The sequence below is a fragment of the Brachyistius frenatus genome, unplaced genomic scaffold (genome assembly GCF_029030835.1).
Source record: "Brachyistius frenatus isolate BFR_SWC_R1_liver_20210118 unplaced genomic scaffold, ASM2903083v1 Contig_293, whole genome shotgun sequence".
In the NCBI taxonomy this organism is placed as follows: domain Eukaryota; kingdom Metazoa; phylum Chordata; class Actinopteri; family Embiotocidae; genus Brachyistius; species Brachyistius frenatus.
In genome coordinates, this window is record NW_027210892.1 from 205,432 (window position 1) to 225,410 (window position 19,979).

The following is a 19,979-nucleotide window of genomic DNA, read 5'->3' on the forward strand; positions in this document are numbered from 1 at the left end:
TTTTCATTACTCAGCAACCCAACTTTTTGGTAAACAGGGTTGTATAATGATTCTCTAATCACATTATGATCTTGCTTTAATGTTATTGCAGATTATTTCAGCTCAGCAGCTGCCGAAACCAGAATGGGACAAGCCCAGCTCCATCGTGGACCCTCAAGTGTGGGTGGAGATACACGGCGTTCCCATTGACAACGATAAGAAGAAATCTCCTCATGTGGACAACAATGGTATTTACCCATCAACACTGGTTTCAGTGGAATTTGTTCTTATCTTTAATACAGTTTATATTTTAGCCACTGAACACCATCAGATGTGGTTAAAAGCTCCAGAAAACAACTTGTAGATCCCTTTTTTTTGGTCTAATTATATATATTGTCGACAGCCATGGCATCTTTGAAATATGAGGGGTGATCATAAAGTTCTGGAACTGCTCCTATTGCACACAAACGGAGCGCAGCACCGCGATGTGCACCGAGCAGAGCCGAGCAATAAGTATTTATACTTTTGTCACTTTGATCGACATCAGCACCTGAATTATTAACATTTCTGTGACCACTGGTACATGAACATATGCGATTTTACCATGAACCTTGTTGCCATGGCGCCACAGTTCAGGTGGTTGCCAGCCAATGTTTTCCCCTCAGACGGTCCCAGTAGAACTCGGTGTTGACAGTCTGGGGAACGAATTCACGGTTGCACAGACCCTCCAAGGTCCAAGTTGCTCTCCTGAACTGATGCGCCTGTGTTTGAAAGTCCCGTTCTGCCCGTCTTAAAATGGGAATGAACTCCAAATACATCGCCCGGCTAATGGCTGCAGACGTTCTGGAACATTTTATTGCAGTTCTCCTTAGTTTGACACTAAATGTTAAAAGCGCTTTCTGCTCATGTTCATGGTGACATCGACGATGCCTTCATGCCATTTGTCACAAAAACACAAGAAACTCAGGTGCTCATGATGATGAAGTGATGTAACTTGGACAATGACACACTGTAGATTTGTGATTCCCAACCACGGGTGCGTGTAACCCAACAGGTACCTCTGCAGTTATCAGTGGGTACCTGGATAACATGGGTGTCACTTAAAGAATATCTTCACACACTGAACCAGTTGTAATACCTGAATATTATGTGTTGTGATTGGGAGACTGACAACAAGCAAAGTCTGAATAGTTAAAGAAAAGCACTGGATAGTTAAAAGTTAGATGGTTTAACCATCAGCTTCTGTAATTTTAAGATGGAGAGGGAATGCAAACCTACCGAAACATTTATAGTTTAATTTTAAATCCACTTTAATACAGTATAATGAATAGATTTAAACAGAGGGAACATGACAGGTTGGGATGGAACAACGAACTGCATGAACATGTTACCAGTACCACCAACTAGTGTCAGTAAGTGTGTTCTCTGTTTCAGGCTTCAACCCGCAGTGGGACTGCACCTTCAACTTCACCGTCCACGTCCCTGACTTGGCTCTGGTCCGCTTCATGGTGGAGGATTATGACTATACCTCGAGGAATGACTTCCTGGGACAGTACACCCTGCCTTTCACCAGCCTGCGTACAGGTGTGTGTGTGTGGAGGTTATTATGGGGTATTGTAACAAAGAGCTGTTCAAGGTTTCCAACACAGAATGAGTAACTGTTTCCCCCCCTCTCCCTCTCCAGGTTATCGTCACGTCCGACTGCTGAAGCTGGATGGTTCGAGTCTTACTCCTTCGTCCCTCTTCGTCCATGTGAAGCTCACACCCTGTGAGAGCAGTCCGTCCAAGTCAGCCGCCAAATCACCTGCCAGGTCGCCAGCCAAGTCTGCAACCAAGAAACCCTGATCCCCCCTCACCCTCCCTCACCCTTCCTCATTCTCCCTCATTCTCCCTCATCCCCCCTCATCCCCACTCATCACCCTTCATCCCCATAGCAACAGGAACATCCCACACATAATATCTGCCCGGATCTAAATCCAACATCTGGGCACTAAATTCTAAGAAGTCCCAACCTGTTTATATTCAGTGAAACAGGAGGATGTCGTTGGTGCAAACAAACCAGTATTTTAACTTTATGAAGAAGAGAAAACCCTGAAATGTTTACACCTCAGTATGATGTGTAAACAGAAACCATAGCAACACACCTCATCTCAGTTATGTCTGCGGTCGGTGGGTTTAACTGCACTCAGTCATTCCCTCCACAATCATCTGCCAGTCTGTGATTGGTGGAAACTTGAAGCCAGAACTGTCTCTTTAATTCTTCATGTTAGAGAGTTTTAAATCTTAAAGCAGGACTGAAGAGCTTAATGACAACAAGCCTGTTCAGTTTTACATCTGTTCATGTAGGAGACCAAAGTTAGTAAGATTTTATTTCTCCACTTTAAATATATAAGATTCCCATCAACAGGAAGGATTTAAAAAATGTATATCTATCTATTTTAGTGTCTCTTTTATCAGCACGTTTTTATTCATAGAGAGCCAGAGTCCTTGAACCTTGAAGCAGCGATGAAGAAAACGCTCTAATCGTTTTAATACCAGTTTTAAAATTCTCTTTTCGTGTAATATGTGTTCTGAAGGAACAGTTGGTCTCCGTATCAGTTGGTCATGAAGAGATCCCTGTTCACTGTGACTAATAAGACCTCCAGTAATGTACGCATGGCATGCAGGTGTTCTACGAAGATATCTTCAATGAAATATTATAGTTTTAAGTTTCTGTTTTAGACTTTTTCCAGATTTTTTGAGGGGGTTCAGAGTTTCTCAGATGGTAAAGTTTGTGACAGGTGGTTTGGTGCAGCATCAGTAGTAATACCTGTGTTTGTACTGAACCGTTGTCACAAAGTGTGAAAAACATGTGAAAGCTTTTAAACTACCAGTTGAGTGTTCACAGGAACATGAGCGCTGTGACCAGAGAGAGAGACTGAATACAAGCATCCCCAGACAGAGTGAGGAAGAAGCTCAGAGGAGAGGGGAAGTTCAGTTGAAATCCCTCCCGCTGATCTGATCTAGCACCCGCCGACCGGTTACAAGAATCGAGGGATTGAGATGTTGCCATGGATACTGCGGGCTGCATCCCGAGCTTCGTTTCCTGTGCCTGTAATCGTTTACATTTTTTCAAGTTCAAATCTTTTATTTGGTCTGGGCGTCTGATCGGAAAACTGAGATCTCCTATCTAACCCTGAATAAACAGGAGGAAATGGAGGGGTTTTATCAGTGCAGTAGAGTAGTCAGGCTCTGCAGGGACAACAGGTTATGTAAAACGGGAACACTGTTGGATCCTGGTTGTTGTAAATCAGTGTTTGTATGAGACGTATCAGCGGTCAGATACGAGGACGTCTCTGAAAACTCTGTTTCTTGTTTAGATGACACATGAAATCCTGAAAGTGACTCCAGCCTGGTCACCGGAGTGTTCGTAATGTTTGGGTGTGACCAGTGCACGGAGGATATTTAGAGCCTAAAATCTGACACCAAGCTCAGAAGAGAAAATGTCCTCTTTACAAAATATGAACATAACAAGCGTTATATTTAGATTTTTTTTTAAACAGAGATCTTTTTTTCTGCCTGTCTAACTTGTGCTGTAAATGAATCCTCCTCCTTTTATACTGTAGCCCAGCGTATAATCCTCAATGATTTTATTTATATTCAGTGTATTTGTTCTTTAAGTGAATGGTTATGAACAACTATGTGATGAAGTAGCCGCACACAGTTTTTATATAAGGACTTGAATTTTCTTTGTATGCAACGTTAAGCTGGTGATGTGCACTAGATAGACCTGCTGCCTCACTGTGAGCTCGTTACACCGCAGTTACTCTTTTTAGGCTTTGTAGTTGTAATGGATTCCCTTTATTATATTCACCTGCCATTGTTTTATCATACGTTGTGTTAAAATGCATTACGTGTTTGTTTGAGGCTCCTGACTGAGTCTTTAATGGGCGGCACGGTGGTGCAGTGGTTAGCATTGTCGCCTCACAGCAAAAAGGTTCCGGGTTCGAATCCGTTATACAGAGGTTTTGTACGTGTTTTGTAGGAGTTGGTTTTCGAACATTCATATTTATTTGATTTACACATGACATGATGTACTGCGAATATTTCCACATTAAAATATTCAGATAATCTTGTCAGTAGAAGGATGTTTTCTAGGCTGGATACTGAAACATGTTCAGTGGTAATGTTCAAAACTTTTAAAGTTTGAAATCACCATCTGATGAACGCAATGTTTTATCAGGTTCTTTGCAGTTGGTGTGAAATCAAAATATGTAAAAATCAAACCAGTATCGGTAAAACGTGAAATAGACACACCCACCCACTACAACAAAATGTGAAATAGACACACCCACCCACTACAACAAAATGTGAAATAGACACACCCACCCACTACAACAAAATGTGAAATAGACACACCCACCCACTACAACAAAATGTGAAATAGACACACCCACCCACTACAACAAAATGTGAAATAGACACGCCCACCCACTACAACAAAATGTGAAATAGACACACCCACCCACTACAACAAAATGTGAAATAGACACACCCACCCACTACAACAAAATGTGAAATAGACACACCCACCCACTACAACAAAATGTGAAATAGACACGCCCACCCACTACAACAAAACGTGAAATAGACACACCCACCCACTACAACAAAACGTGAAATAGACACACCCACCCACTACAACAAAATGTGAAATAGACACACCCACCCACTACAACAAAATGTGAAATAGACACACACACCCACTACAACAAAATGTGAAATAGACACACCCACCCACTACAACAAAATGTGGAATAGACACGCCCACCCACTACAACAAAACGTGGAATAGACACGCCCACCCACTACAACAAAACGTGAAATAGACACACCCACCCACTACAACAAAATGTGAAATAGACACACCCACCCACTACAACAAAATGTGAAATAGACACGCCCACACACTACAACAAAACGTGGAATAGACACACCCACCCACTACAACAAAACGTGGAATAGACACGCCCACCCGCTACAACAAAACGTGGAATAGACACGCCCACCCACTACAACAAAATGTGAAATAGACACGCCCACCCACTACAACAAAACGTGGAATAGACACACCCACCCACTACAACAAAAGGTGAAATAGACACACCCACCCACTACAACAAAATGTGAAATAGACACGCCCACCAACTACAACACAATGTGAAATAGACACGCCCACCCACTACAACAAAATGTGAAATAGACACGCCCACCCACCCAAACGTGGAATAGACCACCCACACTACAAAACGTGGAATAGACACACCCACTACAACAAAATGTGAAATACAACAACAAAACGTGGAATAGACACGCCCACCCACTACAACAAAATGTGAAATAGACACGCCCACCCACTACAACAAAACGTGGAATAGACACGCCCACCCACTACAACAAAAGGTGAAATAGACACACCCACCCACTACAACAAAAGGTGGAATAGACACGCCCACCCACTACAACAAAATGTGGAATAGACACGCCCACCCACTGTGTAGTGGAAGAAAAGGAAACCTACTGCACACTCAGAGTCATGTGATTTACAGGAAAATGAAACTTAGGACTATTTGACATTTTGCTGTTGCGGACCACGTGTCTTTTTCACGCTTTGCCGTGATACCGGTTTGTAACAATCTAAAACCAACGACAGCCGTGTTTACTGACAACATTGCACTTATCTAAATGTATCAGGAAATGGAAGTTTAACAACTACAAACTTTGTGTGTAAAAAAAACCCGTTTCTGTTATAAAATCTTTCATCCAAAGCATCAACGTTGTTGTTTATTTATTGTATCTGAAGCATTAAACTATTTGTGCACACAAACTGTACAGTAATCAACGTAAAGTTATTTATTACAAGCAAGTAGCGTTGTATATATGCAATGCAACAAAATATTAAAAGATGTTGTTAGAGTGAACAAAGTCCAGCTCTCAACCAAACTGTCAACTGATCCAACAGGCATGTTTTTTACAATGAAAATAAATAAATGAATAAAAGTATGAAATTCAGCATTACATTTCCTTTTATCATCATGTTATGACTTCATACAATAAAATTCATTCAACTATTGTATATTTTGTTAAACTGCTGAGTATTTATTTTTTAGGTCATTTTTTATTATTTAATTAATGACTGAAAAGGAAGATGGAGGAGGGAGGAAGAGGAGGAGCACGTGTTCATGTGTTGGGTGTTCATTCCCTGGCTGTTGAGCACAATTCAACACTTCTCCTGGTGTTTACTGCAGCGTTGTTGCCATATTCTCATCTCCCAGCATGCCTTCGTCATTTCTTCTTAACTTTTGAGAATAAAAACACCAAATTTAATATCAACGGCGGGCAGAAATTATATTTACTTTTGTTAAAACTTGCCACTTTGGGACATTCAATGAAGATAAAATGATACATAGAATGGGGCTCTGATTCCAAACCATAAAGGAACAAGATAGATGTTTATATTTATGTATATATATATATATATTTGTTTTGTTTTTTTGTAACTGATCTTTTTTGTCAAGTAAATGTCAGAAAATATTGAATAAGAACCACTATTAATCCCTAAATCAGCATATATCCAGATTTCTTTTTAATCTGACCAACAGTCAAGAGAACAAAATAGTTTAATTAGTTTAATTATCATACAGAATCTGGTCAATATAAATAAAAATACTGATAAATAAACACTAAATAAAACTGAGCATAATGAACTGTCTGCTGTGGACCACTGCTCCTCCTTTACACACAGCGGCCACCAGGTGTCGCCGTCACACAACTATTAGAGTCCTCCAATGCTCGTATAGTTTTCATTAAATATCGATGATCATTTCCTTGTGTTGTTGCCCTTTTATTTTATGTATTTGCTTGAATAATAAATTAATAATAAAGAAAACGCAGAAATAACCGCTGCTTTGTCACGTGAGCTCTTCTAAACCAATCAGAGCCTCACAACAAACTGTTTTGGCCACGCGACCAGGAAGTGAAAAGCACCTGACATGTCAAAGGAGTCCCTCTACTTTTCTGTTGCTTTTACACACACGACTTCAGTTTCCTGGATCTTCTGGGCGGATTTCAGGCTCTTGTTCCGGTCTGACTGACAGACATTAACCAGAGTTAAACCGTTTGAATTGTCTCGTGCTCGATGGCCGGTTCGGTTCCGGGTGTGTCCGAGCTGGTTGCGGATGCTCGGCGGGTGTTCGGGCAGGTGTTCGGGGGAGAAGCCCCTCCGGTGGCGGTGTGTGCTCCCGGGAGAGTCAACCTGATCGGAGAGCACACCGACTACAACCAGGGCTTCGTGCTTCCCATGGTAAAACCACACCGAGCTTCATTCAACACCATAAATCACCTTCACGCCGAATTTACCACAAGAGTGAAAAGCCGAGATGTGTGCTCGGACTGAGTTCTTCCCATCAGTAATACATCAGAAACACGAGCATCTCTGATCTTCTGAATGGACTCCCTGCGGTGACAGATACATGTTTGTGTTTTCTGAGTCAGGCGCTCCCCCTGGTCACCGTGGTGGTGGGGAGTCAAACCTCTGGCCAGGACGTTTCCATAGTAACGGCGACGGAGGATGCTGACGAGCCCCGGAGGGTGGACTTCAGCCTGGCCGGAGACGGATCGGCGCTGTCTCCGGGGTTACCCCGCTGGGCCAACTATGTGAAGGGCGTCCTGCAGCACTACAGAGGTAAACACGCCTGTCAGGACTCGTCAGCAGCTCATGAGGGGATGATGTCACTCAGGACGTTGACCTGTGTGTCTGGTGTGCTGCAGCTCCTCCTGTCCCGGGTTTCAGGGCGGTGATAGCCAGCAGCGTCCCTCTGGGCGGAGGACTGTCCAGCTCGGCCTCCCTGGAGGTCGCCTTCTACACCTTCCTGCAGCAACTCAAGCCAGGTCAGGCAGTCGAGCGGTTACTGCAGTCAGGAAGCATCACTCAGGGAACGTCCCGGTGTTTACTGATCATTGTTTGGGTCCATGTAACTTGATCTACGGCACACTTGTCGTGTTATTCCTGTAAGGCTGAGCATCATTTCTCGTATCGGTATGTCTCAGTTATCTTAATAAGTTTAATTTAATAATAAATAGGCTGTTCTGCATATAAATGACCAGAAACGGTAAAAAAAAAGAGAAGAATTACACTTATATTTTTTTATTGTCTGAGAATCAAAAATTCAAACATTTGAGTTTATTATTGTAGAAAACTGGAAAACTTTCAAATGTTCACCTTTGAGAAGCTGCAGTTATTTTCTTTAAGTTGATTCAGGTCTAATAATGAACTACTTTACATTTCTACAATCACACCTGCTGATCTGCTGCACGCTGATTTCCCTTCGTCTGGATCTTGGAGTCCCTGCTCGTCTTTACTCGTCTTTGTTTCCACAGACGATGGAGACAAAGTGTCCAAAGCTGTCGCCTGCCAGCAGGCTGAGCACACGCACGCCGGCGTCCCCTGTGGCATCATGGACCAGTTCGTGTGTGTCCTCGGCAGGGAGGGACACGCGCTGCTCATCGACTGCAGGTCACGAACATCCAGTCTGTCCGGGTCGGGTCGGATCCGGTCTCATCAGGAGGACTCACTCTGTCTCTTGTCTGCGGTTTGATCAGGTCCCTGCAGGCGTCCCTCGTCCCGCTGGCAGATCCACACCTGCTCATCCTCATCACCAACTCCAACGTGAAGCACTCTCTGAGCGGCAGCGAGTACCCGAGCAGACGCAGGCAGTGCGAGGAGGCCGCCTCCGTCCTGGGGAGGGACAGCCTCAGAGATGCTACCATGGAGGAGCTGGACGGTGTGTAGGAGTCTTTATATCTTCCTGTCCTGATCCCGTCTGTCCTACAGGACCTTTACAGGTTGAGAAGTTGAGAAACTTCAGCCGACATTGTTTTCAGTCCGATGATGATTCACGATTTCAAACACTTTCAAACGTCTATCTATGGCTGCTGCACAACAAGAACCACAGAGCAGCACAGTGTCCTTATTCCATTTAAAAACATCTCTGTTCACTGAACCCTGGTGCTGTTAGAGAGGCAGTTCATTTCATGTGATGCTCTCAAAGGTGCGAAAACAAAAGTAGTGAATGTCATTTATTTAAATATTTTCTTTTAGTTGCTTCTAAAAGTACTTTTATATGTACTGTAACTGTCAGGAGATGTTTTACCACTCTAGAATAAAAGAGGGAGTGGACACCATCAGACCTGCTGCAAACTGTAGGAGTTCAATGACCCCACCTCCCTCCAGGTCAGAACACCTGCACGGTATACAGGACGTAGGAATCGCTGTTCTGTGCTTCTTACTGACAAAAACTTGATATAAATTCATGTCCTAATAAAACACAGAGGCCCTACTGCCCCCTCTGGTGTGATCATGGTATTACATCGCGCTCTGAGTGGTTAAAATGGTCCTAAAACATCTTAAACTTCCTTCGGGAAACAATGCAGGAGCGGCCTGTCCTGATTTTATGTTCTGTCTTTTCATTGTAACGTGACGCTTCAGTCAGACTGAGTTGATCTTCACGTAAAGACACGAGGCATGAAACATGCAGACGGGTTCAGTCCAAAGTCCAAAAACACACCTTGTTCAAATGGTTTTTGAAGATGGACTCTGAGGATTCACATGTTATAACCTTTTTAAGAGATTAAAGCTTAGTAAACATGACTTGAGATTTAGGGAATTTGCATAAGAAGCCAATATGTGTTAAATAAACATGTGTGACCAAATAACCTCAGAGACACATCCCATCATGTTTTCTGTTTATTTGAACTGTTATTTTACACTATTGATTATTTAAAAGTGGACTCACTACACTTTGGTTTTCATTCACTTTTCACTGTCGCTGGTTCGGTTAATTTTGCTGTTACAGAAGCTGATCCATTTTGTTTTGCTTTTTCAACACTGACCTCACAATTATTTGTTTTAGAAAACTTGCAAATATATATATATTTGTTTTGCATTTTCAGTATTTTTTTTTTACGTTTCCAAAACATTTGGGACGCTGTGTGAAATATAAATATAAACAATTCAATGATTTGCAAATCACATAAACCCATATTTTATTGCAAATAGACCAAAGACAACATATCAAATGTTGAAATTGAGAAATGTTATTGTTTTATGAAAAATATATGCTCGTTTTGAATTTTCAGTTCTAAAGCCAGCATCTGTGATGGTACTGGATGCATTAGTGCACATGGCATGGGTAGCTTGAACATCTGGAAGGAAGCATTAATGCTGAATGATATATTCAGGTTTTGGAGCAACATATGCTGCCATCCAGACAACGTCTCTTTCAGGGAAGGTCTTGTTTATTTCAGCAGAGCAACGTCCAACCACATTCTGCACGTATTCCAACAGCATGGTTCTCTAGTAGAAGAGTCCGCTGATAAACTGGCCTCCTGCAGTCCAGACCTGTCAATCATTGAAAACATCTGGAGCATCAGGACATGAACAAAGGAGACCCTGAACTGTTGAGCAGCTGAAATCCTCTATCAGGCAAGAATGGGACCACATTTCCCTTTCAAAACTCCAGAAACTGGTCTCCTCAGTTCCCCAACGTTTCCAGAGTGTTGTTAAAAGAAGAGTTGATGCAGCTCAGTGGTCAACATGATCCCGGAACAACTTATAGAGACGTGATGCTGACATCAGGTTCAAAATGAGAATATGTTTTTCATAAAACAATAACATTTTAGTTTCAACATTTGATATTTTGTCTTTGGTCTATTTGTAATAAAACATTATTTTATGTTCTGTTTTTATCTACATTTTACACAGCGTTCCAACTCTTTCGGGTACAGGGTTGTACATTTAGATATTCCAGCAGTTTATGAATTGCTGACTTTTTCAACTGCTCTCCATCACATTTGAGCTGTTTGAGCCGTTCATTCACTCGTTTGATTCGTACCTTTGAACGACACTTCTCTGCACTTTCTACCTGTTATCTCCATCCTTGTCGATGACCAGTCAGTGAAGCCGGTCTTGTTTTCTCTCAGAGGCCCGCGGCCGGCTGGATGAGGCGACCTACCGACGAGCTCGTCACGTCATCGCAGAGATCCAGAGAACGCTTCAAGCTGCCGAAGCCCTGAAGAGAGGCGCCTACCGGGAGTTTGGAAAGCTCATGGTGGAGAGCCACAACTCTCTGAGGTAGAGATCAAGCAGCCGGTTTCCTCCACAGTCACTAGTGAGAGGAGAAAGTGTGATGAACTGTGTCTGCCGGTCAGAGATCTGTACGAGGTGAGCTGCAGGGAGCTGGACGAGCTGGTGTCTGCAGCCGCCGAGGTGGAGGGAGTGTTCGGCAGCCGCATGACGGGCGGAGGATTCGGTGGATGCACTGTGACTCTGCTGCAGGCCCACGCCATCGACAGGACCATCCTGCACATGCAGGTACACACACACACACACACACACACACACACACACACACACACACACACACACACACACACACACACACACACACACACACACACACACACACACACACACACAGAATGTAAACTGGATCATCATCACTATACAAAGAGTATTTGGGAATCAGGTTGGTCAATATTCAAACACACATGCTGCTCTTAGCGTTAACTACTAAAACATCCAACATTCAATGAGCACCTTCAGTATTAAGATGACGGAGGTGTTGTTGTTTGTCAGTGATTAGTCTCGTTACGTGTCATTATTTTATTAATGTGTGTGTGTTGCAATAAGTTTTTGTATGTACATTTCTGAATTTTTATTGAGAAATTTGGAACATGACTTTCAAATATTCCAATAGTTGTTATAAAAAAAAAATCATTGCGTATCTGCGACTATCGTTCTTCCTTATTTCCCATTTTTCCTGGCGCCCGGTTGTAATGTGTAACTCGCTAACGTCGAAGTTGGGATTTCGATTTCTGATAAACGAGACGTGTTTCTTCTGACATGCGGTTATTTTTTCCTGTTGATATTTGTTCTGAGAAGGTTTAGCCAGTCACTGGTGCGGATGGTTTGTTTAGTTTTCCAGTTTGTCAGGATGGTTTTCTTGGCGGTTGCCATGGCGACCAGTGTGGATTTCGTACATTTGGGTGGAAGTTCAACTGAAGGAAGATTTTAGGATGGTTGATACCTGAACTGGGTTTCTACTTCTGCACGTTCAGACTTAAAGCATGTGATTTTCAAGAGTTAAAGATCCAAGAATAAAGTATTACAACGTAGAATTCACCCATAATAGTGTTTGAAAGTTTGTCACTATTATAATTGTTGTAATTTTAGGTTGAAGGTGGTCGTTGTAGGAGCTCTACTGGACTTCTTAAATATTTATCTTGATATTCTTATTTTGCAGCGTGTTCAGAAGGTGGAACAAACTCAGTTTTGTTGTTGTTTAGTCGGGAAATTCACCTTTTTATTTAGTTTTTTTCTGATTCTGTTTCCTGGAAAATCTTTGTTTTTGTGTTTCTGAGAACATTGTTCATTTGTTCCCAGTGGATGAAAAGACCTTTCCAGTGTCCCGCCTGTCACTTTAAGGGGGCATTTCAGACAAATTGCCCTGTCCCCTGTGTCTTGCTCAGGCAGCTCCAGTGTGTGTGTGTGTGTGTGTGTGTGTGTGTGTGTGTGTGTGTGTGTGTGTGTGTGTGTGTGTGTGTGTGTGTGTGTGAGAGAGAGAGATCAGGGGGTCTGAGCTGAGAATAAAAGCGAGCTTGGTGGAGATGGAGCCAGAAGTGTCCAGTTATTAGCATGCTGGTCCGGTCACTGCGGCCCGGCTGCCTTCAACACAGTCCGACCGTGCTGTCGGCTGAAACCAGAGTTTGAACGGAGATTCATCAACAAAGATGTAGATTCAGCCGCAGATCAACACAGGAAACACCTGCTTTCATGAGGATGAGCCTCGTGGGTTTGAAACGGCGGTTTTTATAAATCTTCATCTTTGGAATCAGACTCCACAGATTTCCTCGCATCTCTCCAAACTCGGCCGTATCCCGGTGACCGCTGTGGCTTGTTGACTGTCAAAGGAAGTGAGTCTGTGTTGGAGATAAAAGAAACACTTGAAACTTCCACAGCATTCCTGACCGGAGCAGAAGGATCGTCGTCATCAGAGGAGGCTTCACCGGATCCTAAAAATCACAGCTTCGCCTACAAGATGCTGAACCTCAACTCTCCCGACGACAACAGCAACAGCAGCTCTCTCCAGGACCCCGTGTCTCTGAACGTCGGTGGAGAAATTTACACGACAACCCTGGACACGCTGACCCGCTGCCGTGACTCCATGCTAGGTGCCATGTTCACGGGACAAATCCCCGCGCTGAGGGACAACAGAGGAAACGTCTTCATAGACCGCGATGGGAAAGTCTTCAGGTACATCCTGAACTTCCTGCGCTCCAGCTCCCTGGACCTGCCGGACGACTTCTCAGAGCTGGCGCTGCTGTGTAGGGAGGCGGATTTCTTCCAGATACGCCCCCTGCTGGAGGAGATCCGCCGCTACGAGACTTCAGTTCCTCTCAGCCTCAGAGGAGGGCCGCTTGGAGCCATGATAATTGTTAATGTTGACTCCAAGGTATGTTTGATAAGCAACATGTCAGTCTGCTTCAGTTGTAGTTATGGTTATGTGGTAGCCAGTACAGACGGGGCACAAATACTCGTTATAATCTACTAAATAAATTAGTACCTGCGACCTTCGTTCTTCCTTATTTGTCCTGCTTTTACTGCCGCCTGGTTGTAATGCGTTGCTCCCGTCAGAAGGTGGCAGTAATGCACCTAAAAGCTACCTGCTAACCACCGTTAAATAACATACAGAGAAGAAGAACATGCTGCTTTCAGGGTCCAATATTTGATTAAAAACCAAATTGTTGCGAGTGAATTTCCAACAGTAGCCTTGCTTGAAATAAAGAATTTATTAATATCAATACAAATATTACCCATCAGAACTCATCACACCCTCTTTTTAATGTCAGTGTAGAATAAAGGTGCTTTTCCACTAAAAGTTCTAACAACTAATGTACAGGAACCTTCCTCGCAGTAAAAGTTCCTCGAGCACATTGTGAAGATTAAGCAAATTAGTCTGCTGATATATCGAAGGAACGGTCTCAAATTCCTGTCAATGACAACAGATCCTGGACTTCATTGGTCCAACAGTCATAACCTCTGTTAGTCTCCTCCATCCTCATTACTTTTGGATTAAAAATACAAAGAAATCGTGTTTACGGTTTGATTTTTTTTTTTAAAAGTCAGGTGTACATAAATGCTGCATAAAGCACCTGTGTTGACCGGTCAGTAACGTGTGGTGCTGGAAGACCTGCCCCAAAGCCCCTGAGAGAGTACAGGCTCCGCCTCCAAACTTTATTTCGACCCTGTTTCTTCTGAGGGAATGAAGTGGAACTGAATATCTCCAACGGTTCCTGTTCCTGTGATGGAAATGCACCATAAGGCTCTCAAGCCGTCTTTCCTTTCTAAACGTGACTTTTCCATCTGTGGTTTAGCACGGTCAGACTGTCAACACACAGTTCTTCTGTAAAGTTTCTTGGCTCCAACTAAACAATGGAGGGGCACTTTGATCACATGATGTATATTCTGAAATAAAGTGGTCTCCGGTCAAATGACCACAATGCTGACCAGTAGCAGTCTAACAAGTTAAACTGGCCATGCTCATGAAACAAAGAAGACCTCAGCTCTCCGTTCTGATTGGACTGGAGAACAAGAGTATTTCACTATCAGAATCAGATTGGGGGTTTTAGTGGGGAAATGTTCCTGTTAGCAGATTTAAAACTAGAAAAACACTGAGCGGCACAGAATCTTTAGAGCGAGTGTTTACTGTAAATACAGAATATGTGCGGAAGTTGTGTTTGTGCACCTGTTTGCACATTCAGAGACACAGAAGGACGTTATTCTTTCTGTTTGTGTTCACTCTGGAGAATGTGTAGTCAGCATATTCTCCCCTCTCATTCCAGGTCCGTGTTCTCCACTTTAACTTGCGCCATGGGCCAGAAAACTATGAGCTCCGCACGTGCTCAGTTCGATCCTTCACAGTGGACCTCTTTTGTACCTGGAGGGCTTTCCTAGCGCTGCTCTGTGAGCTCTTTTGCTACAGGACATCCCAGGGTCTCACCAGCCCTCATCCGTGCAACCCGAGGCAGAACCGGCTGAGACTGGAGTGGGTGCCGAGGCCCGACGAGCTCCCGCAGGACCAGTACGACAAGCAGCGCTACCGCGGGCTAACCGTCTCCGACCTCGAGGCCGTGCAGTCCGACGACGCCGTGAACGTCCAGCGCGGGCCGTGTGACATCACGGACGTGCCGGGGTTTGTGGAGGAGCTGCTGAAGGCGTCTCTGGCCGAAGGGTTTAAGGTCGATCTGGTCACTCCAGACCCGGCGGAAATTCTTAACTGCACTTCACTTCGACTCGTCAAGTGCTGAGAAAACACGGGAACATGCTGAGTGGACGATGTACAGATGGTTCAACTCAACCAATCACCGACCAGTTCAATTAAAACCAACCAGAAGTTGTGCTGAGCCATGTACGGTCTGACGTAATGCTAACGTCGGAAACTAGTTGGTATCTGTAGCTACCTGTTAAATTTGGTTTGGCACATGATGGTTCAGGGTCTGAAAGGTTTAAGAACCTTTACTTTATTACTTTTTGGGAAATAGGCCCATTTCTTTTCTTTCTAATGTTTGTTTTGGACGTGTTAGCTTAGTTTGTAGCTAACCCTGGAAGTCGGCCGACTGAGATCTGCATGCAGAACAAAGACTTCGTTGTCAGATTTCTGATCCCAGCAGTGGAGAAAGGTGGCTTCATGATGGCGTTGTTAAATCCCATCGGGGACGCTTAAAATGAGAAAATGGGGTGTTTGAAACCTGCAATGTTTGCTAACGAGCAGTCTTCCTTGCCTTATTAGTGCAGTCCAATCAACTGTCAGCCTATAAAGACGGATGACACTTCACCACTTCTTGCTGAATCAAAGTGACGCCAAACTAGAGCAGAAACGGGCGCTGCTGTCTGACTGGTGAAGGTTGTCGCCTCCAGAGGCTGCAGCCCTCTGAGCGTATGCCGGAGACGAGGTATGACGGTCTCCTGTTCAGTTAAAGAAAGGAACCGTCCTTCCACATTTTCCAAACAGATGTCCACAGGTGCCTCGACAACATGTTTATTTACAGCAGCTGTCAATCACAGCCGTCAATCATGACGACATAGACCAGACCTGCTGCTGCTGACACTTCTGTTTTCCCTCATGTATTTAAAAGCCAACTCTCTGCATCCTCCCGTTTTTAATTTTCTTGCAAAGTCGTGGGTCCGTCACACGTGGATCTCTTAGTTTTGTATGTTTGTCTGACGCTACCCAAGTTGCCAGATCGTCTATGAAACACAATCCACACACTACACACAGTTTCCACCTAAATATCACTGCAACCTGGAATCAAACCTGAATTAAACCGCCTGTGCACAACTGCTCCGTCGGTAGGGAGGTAGCTAGCAGAGAAAAAATAGGAAAGATATCCTGTTGCTTCTGACCATTTAACATGTAAATATATCTGTAATAACAGCTGAGCCAGTGTCTTTAGATTGTCACATGATGTTGTGACAACAAAATCTGAATTGATGTAGTGCAGAGCAGCAGCTTGGAAATGACTTGGAAGTATCTGCTGGTTAACATGGAGTCTTAATGGGACAAATTACCATCATTATTTCATATTTATCCTCTGACAACAGAAACAGAAAAACATCTTCAACTCTGTTTCCAAAAAAGTTGGGACGCTGTGTAAAATGTAAATAAAAATAGAATCCAATGATTTGAAAATCATGTAAAACCATGTTTAAATAGACCAAAGACAACATGCGAAATGTTGAAACTGAGAAATTTTGTTTTAATAAAAATATATATGCTTATTTTTAATTTGAAGGCAGTAACACATCTCAAAAACATTGGGACATGGTCATGTTTACCACTGTGTTGCATCACCTCCTCTTTTTACTTTACTTTTACTCTTTTTAACCTGCACCTACAAATGCAGCGATGAACGGTGTTCACAGACGATGGTTTTCACAAGTGTTCCTGAGCCCATGCAGTGATTTCCACTCCAGAATAGTGTGTTTTTAATGCAGTGCTGCCTGAGGGCCCGAAGATCACCACCATCCAATATTGGTTTCCAGCCTTGTCCCTTGTGTTCAGAGATTTCTCCAGATTCTCTGAATCTTTTAATGATATTATGAACCGTAGACGATGAAATCCACTAATTCTTTGTAGTTTGACTTTGAGGAACATTATTCTTAGATTGTTGAACTATTTTCCCAAACAGCCTTTCACACAGTGGTGAACCTCTCCCCATCTTCACTGCTGAGAGACTCTGCCTCTCTGAAGTCATCTCTAGTTAGATGTTCAACCAGGTGGTGTTTTTGTAGCATTACACAACTTTTCCAGTCTTTTGTTGACTCTGTCCCAACTTTTTTGAGACATGTTGCTGCCATCAAATTCAAAGTAAGCACATATTTTCCGTAAAACAAAAACATTTCTCAGTTTCAACATTTGATATGTTATCGTTGGTCTATTTCCAATTAAATATGTGTTTGCATGATGTGCAAGTCATTGCATTCTGTTTTTATTTACATTTTATACAGCATCCCAACTTCTTTGGAAACGGGGTTGTAGATGAGAACAGCTTTAGAGTACAAGAGATATAAAATCCTATTACAACCACAAATTCAGCCGTAAACCTGAATAATAGAACATACGGGAAAGTTTGTAACTTCCAGTTTTACTGACCTACTTTTTTTTTTTTTTTTTCAAAAGTGAAAGTGTTTTTGTAGTTGTAATGAATTGAAAGACTAAAATTAGTTTAGATTTGGTGAAGATTAATAAAAAAAAGTCTACCTACTAAAAAATGGACATGAAGTTATTACACATTATAATTAGCTTCTTACAGAGTTTCATGATAAACGGCCTGTTTCCTCGTGGGAGGGCATCCGTTTGCCTTTTGAATGACTTCAGGAGGAAGTCACATGAGTAATGTATTTTTTGTCTCTGGAGGAAGCAGTTGTCGCTGCGGAAAAGATGCGTCTCAGCTGAAGAGGAAGGTGTTGACTTGCAAAAACAAATTGTGTGCTCCTTTCATCCTGCTGCCTCTGAACTTCCTACCTCAGACTGTGAGAAGAATGACTTGGTTATCAACATAGTGCACAAAAGTATTCTCACTTCTCAGATTTAGGGATTTTCTTTTTTAATGCATGATTAATAATTGTCTCAAAGTGACAGTATTCATGTGTTTGTTTTTCCCAACAGGAGCGATACAGTGGAACTCCGACTTTCTATGTCACGACTCCTTCAGCAGGAGCGCGAGCTCTCACTCTGTCCTGAACTCCGTCAACGTCTCTGCTACATGAACACAGCTGATTCCTTTACAGGCTGTTTGATTGGATTTTTGATCCATTTTATTTGTATTTTTGCTAATATGGGCTGCATTCTGCTAAAGTGCCTTTACAGTGAAACATTTCCATTTCCAGTCAAATGTACACAATGGTTTATCATGTGCTGTTGATAAGCAAATGTTTGACTTCCATGTACTGTGAAAATACAGGCTAATTTCATAAAATTTATTTCATATAGTATAATTTCTATAGAATACATTGTCTCAGCCTTGTAATCCCTCTGAACATGACCTCCTCAGCAGCCAACAGCACACAGATGCAGTTGGAGACTATAAAGATGGACGACGCCCAACTACTTCCTGCCCCTGTACAAAAAGTGAAGTAAAAATATTGCAGATATGGGCGCTGCCATTTGCGCTAGTAGTATAATTTAGCGACCAGAGTACGAGGAGTAGGAGTAGCGACAACAGGGTGGAGACGTGCAATTCAGTCCAGGTTTTAGTTTGCCTACAGTTCCATCTGCCACCATGGAGGGGGCGGGGCTTATGACCTATACTGCAAAAAGCTACCAGGGGGTATTGCAAGTAATTTGGCTTCACTTTTGGAGAGCTGACATGTTGTCCTCTTTATGTAACAGTCTATGATGGAAACCAAAACAGAGATAAAAATAGAGTCAATATTGGACTTTAAAAAGTTGCTCACGAACCTCCAGTTGGGTGATAATGTTGCTCTGATTGCCTGCTGGAAGTTATAACAACTTCATAAAGAAATAAAGTATCTGCGTTTGTCACCTTCAGCTGTGTTCTGTGTTTAAAAATGAAGTAACGGTAATAATAACTGTTCTGATAATCAGGCCTGTGCTCACGTGGATGTTGAGCTGAGATGTGCTGTGAAGCCACGATGTCACCAAACTCTGTGTGCTAATAAAATGGACAAATTCTTAAACTTTTTCACCCTGACAGGTGATAGCAAAACAAACAAGCGAGACGTCGGTGTGTACTCGGCCTCACAGTCCTGACAAGACCTTCAGGCAGATTACATGAAAACCATTGTTAGACGTGTGACGGGTTTACAGGGACTTAAAATATTTGTATAAGTTCATTTGAGTTGAGCTGCTGTCTTTCGTTGTCCTCATACAAACTTGTAACCAATTCTACTTTTGAATTTTTCTTTCATTGGTTGTACTGGAAGTCTTAATTTCTGGTTATCGTAGCCGGACGCTCTTCAAAATGATTAATGAAGGTGTATAATTTTGGGGAATTTTGAGAATAAATGAGATTTCAAGTCATATTCATCTTCTGGTGTCTTGATTTTTAAAAACGTCTTGTTTCAGTTGTTTTGAACACATCTTTGCTGGATATTTCTAAACAAGAGGATGAGGACTAGTTGTATTGCCCTACGTGTGTGTGTGTGTGTGTGTGTGTGTGTGTGTGTGTGTGTGTGTGTGTGTGTGTGTGTGTGTGTGTGTGTGTGTTTGTGAATGTTTATGGGTTGTTGTTGTTTTTTTTAAATGAAAAAGGTACCGCTGTATTTTTGCATAATAAGAAACATTTGCCAGTAAACACTAGAAGGCAGACGGCAGTAACAACACACTGGAACAAAATGAGGCTAGGCTAGTTAGGCTAGCTTTTAAAAGGTTACCTTTTCC

At 42.7% G+C, this 19,979-nt stretch overlaps 2 protein-coding genes across 5 annotated transcripts in view; both read left to right on the top strand.

Moving 5' to 3' along the window:
* The window catches only part of LOC138635135 (1-phosphatidylinositol 4,5-bisphosphate phosphodiesterase delta-3-A-like), a 29,370-nt gene extending 25,857 nt beyond the window's left edge, over nt 1–3,513 (top strand). Inside the window, exons 14-16 of the mRNA XM_069722483.1 lie at nt 92–227; nt 1,414–1,563; nt 1,664–3,513. Of these exons, the coding sequence (XP_069578584.1) occupies nt 92–227; nt 1,414–1,563; nt 1,664–1,824 (447 nt within the window). The 3' untranslated portion in view covers nt 1,825–3,513. The remainder of the gene's footprint in view (nt 1–91; nt 228–1,413; nt 1,564–1,663) is intronic.
* Nucleotides 3,514–6,990: 3,477 nt separating this feature from the next.
* On the top strand, nt 6,991–19,619 carry galk1 (galactokinase 1). 4 transcript variants are annotated; one of them, XM_069722467.1, is made up of 8 exons: nt 6,991–7,321; nt 7,513–7,702; nt 7,789–7,908; nt 8,398–8,533; nt 8,620–8,801; nt 10,999–11,149; nt 11,227–11,389; nt 18,246–19,619. In XM_069722467.1, exons 1-8 carry the CDS (start codon nt 7,157–7,159, stop codon nt 18,318–18,320), a joined length of 1,182 nt encoding a protein of 393 aa, XP_069578568.1. In that variant the 5' UTR covers nt 6,991–7,156; the 3' UTR covers nt 18,321–19,619. The 4 variants fall into 4 exon arrangements, 2 of the variants coding, with proteins under 2 accessions (XP_069578568.1, XP_069578569.1); XM_069722468.1 differs by lacking the exon at nt 18,246–19,619 and adding an exon at nt 13,036–13,121; XR_011312062.1 differs by lacking the exons at nt 6,991–7,321; nt 7,513–7,702; nt 7,789–7,908; ... (1 more) ...; nt 8,620–8,801; nt 10,999–11,149 and adding exons at nt 13,036–13,529; nt 14,920–16,029 and having other exon boundaries at nt 11,246–11,389; nt 18,246–18,326.
* The last annotated feature ends 360 nt before the right edge of the window (nt 19,620–19,979 follow it).

Bases quoted from the DNA above. Each gene is read 5' to 3' on its own strand.
- galk1 (XM_069722467.1), top strand. From the start codon at position 7,157: ATGGCCGGTTCGGTTCCGGGTGTGTCCGAGCTGGTTGCGGATGCTCGG. The intron at 7,322-7,512 runs GTAAAACCACAC...TTTCTGAGTCAG, and splicing joins AGGGCTTCGTGCTTCCCATG to GCGCTCCCCCTGGTCACCGT. The intron at 8,534-8,619 runs GTCACGAACATC...CGGTTTGATCAG, and splicing joins GCGCTGCTCATCGACTGCAG to GTCCCTGCAGGCGTCCCTCG.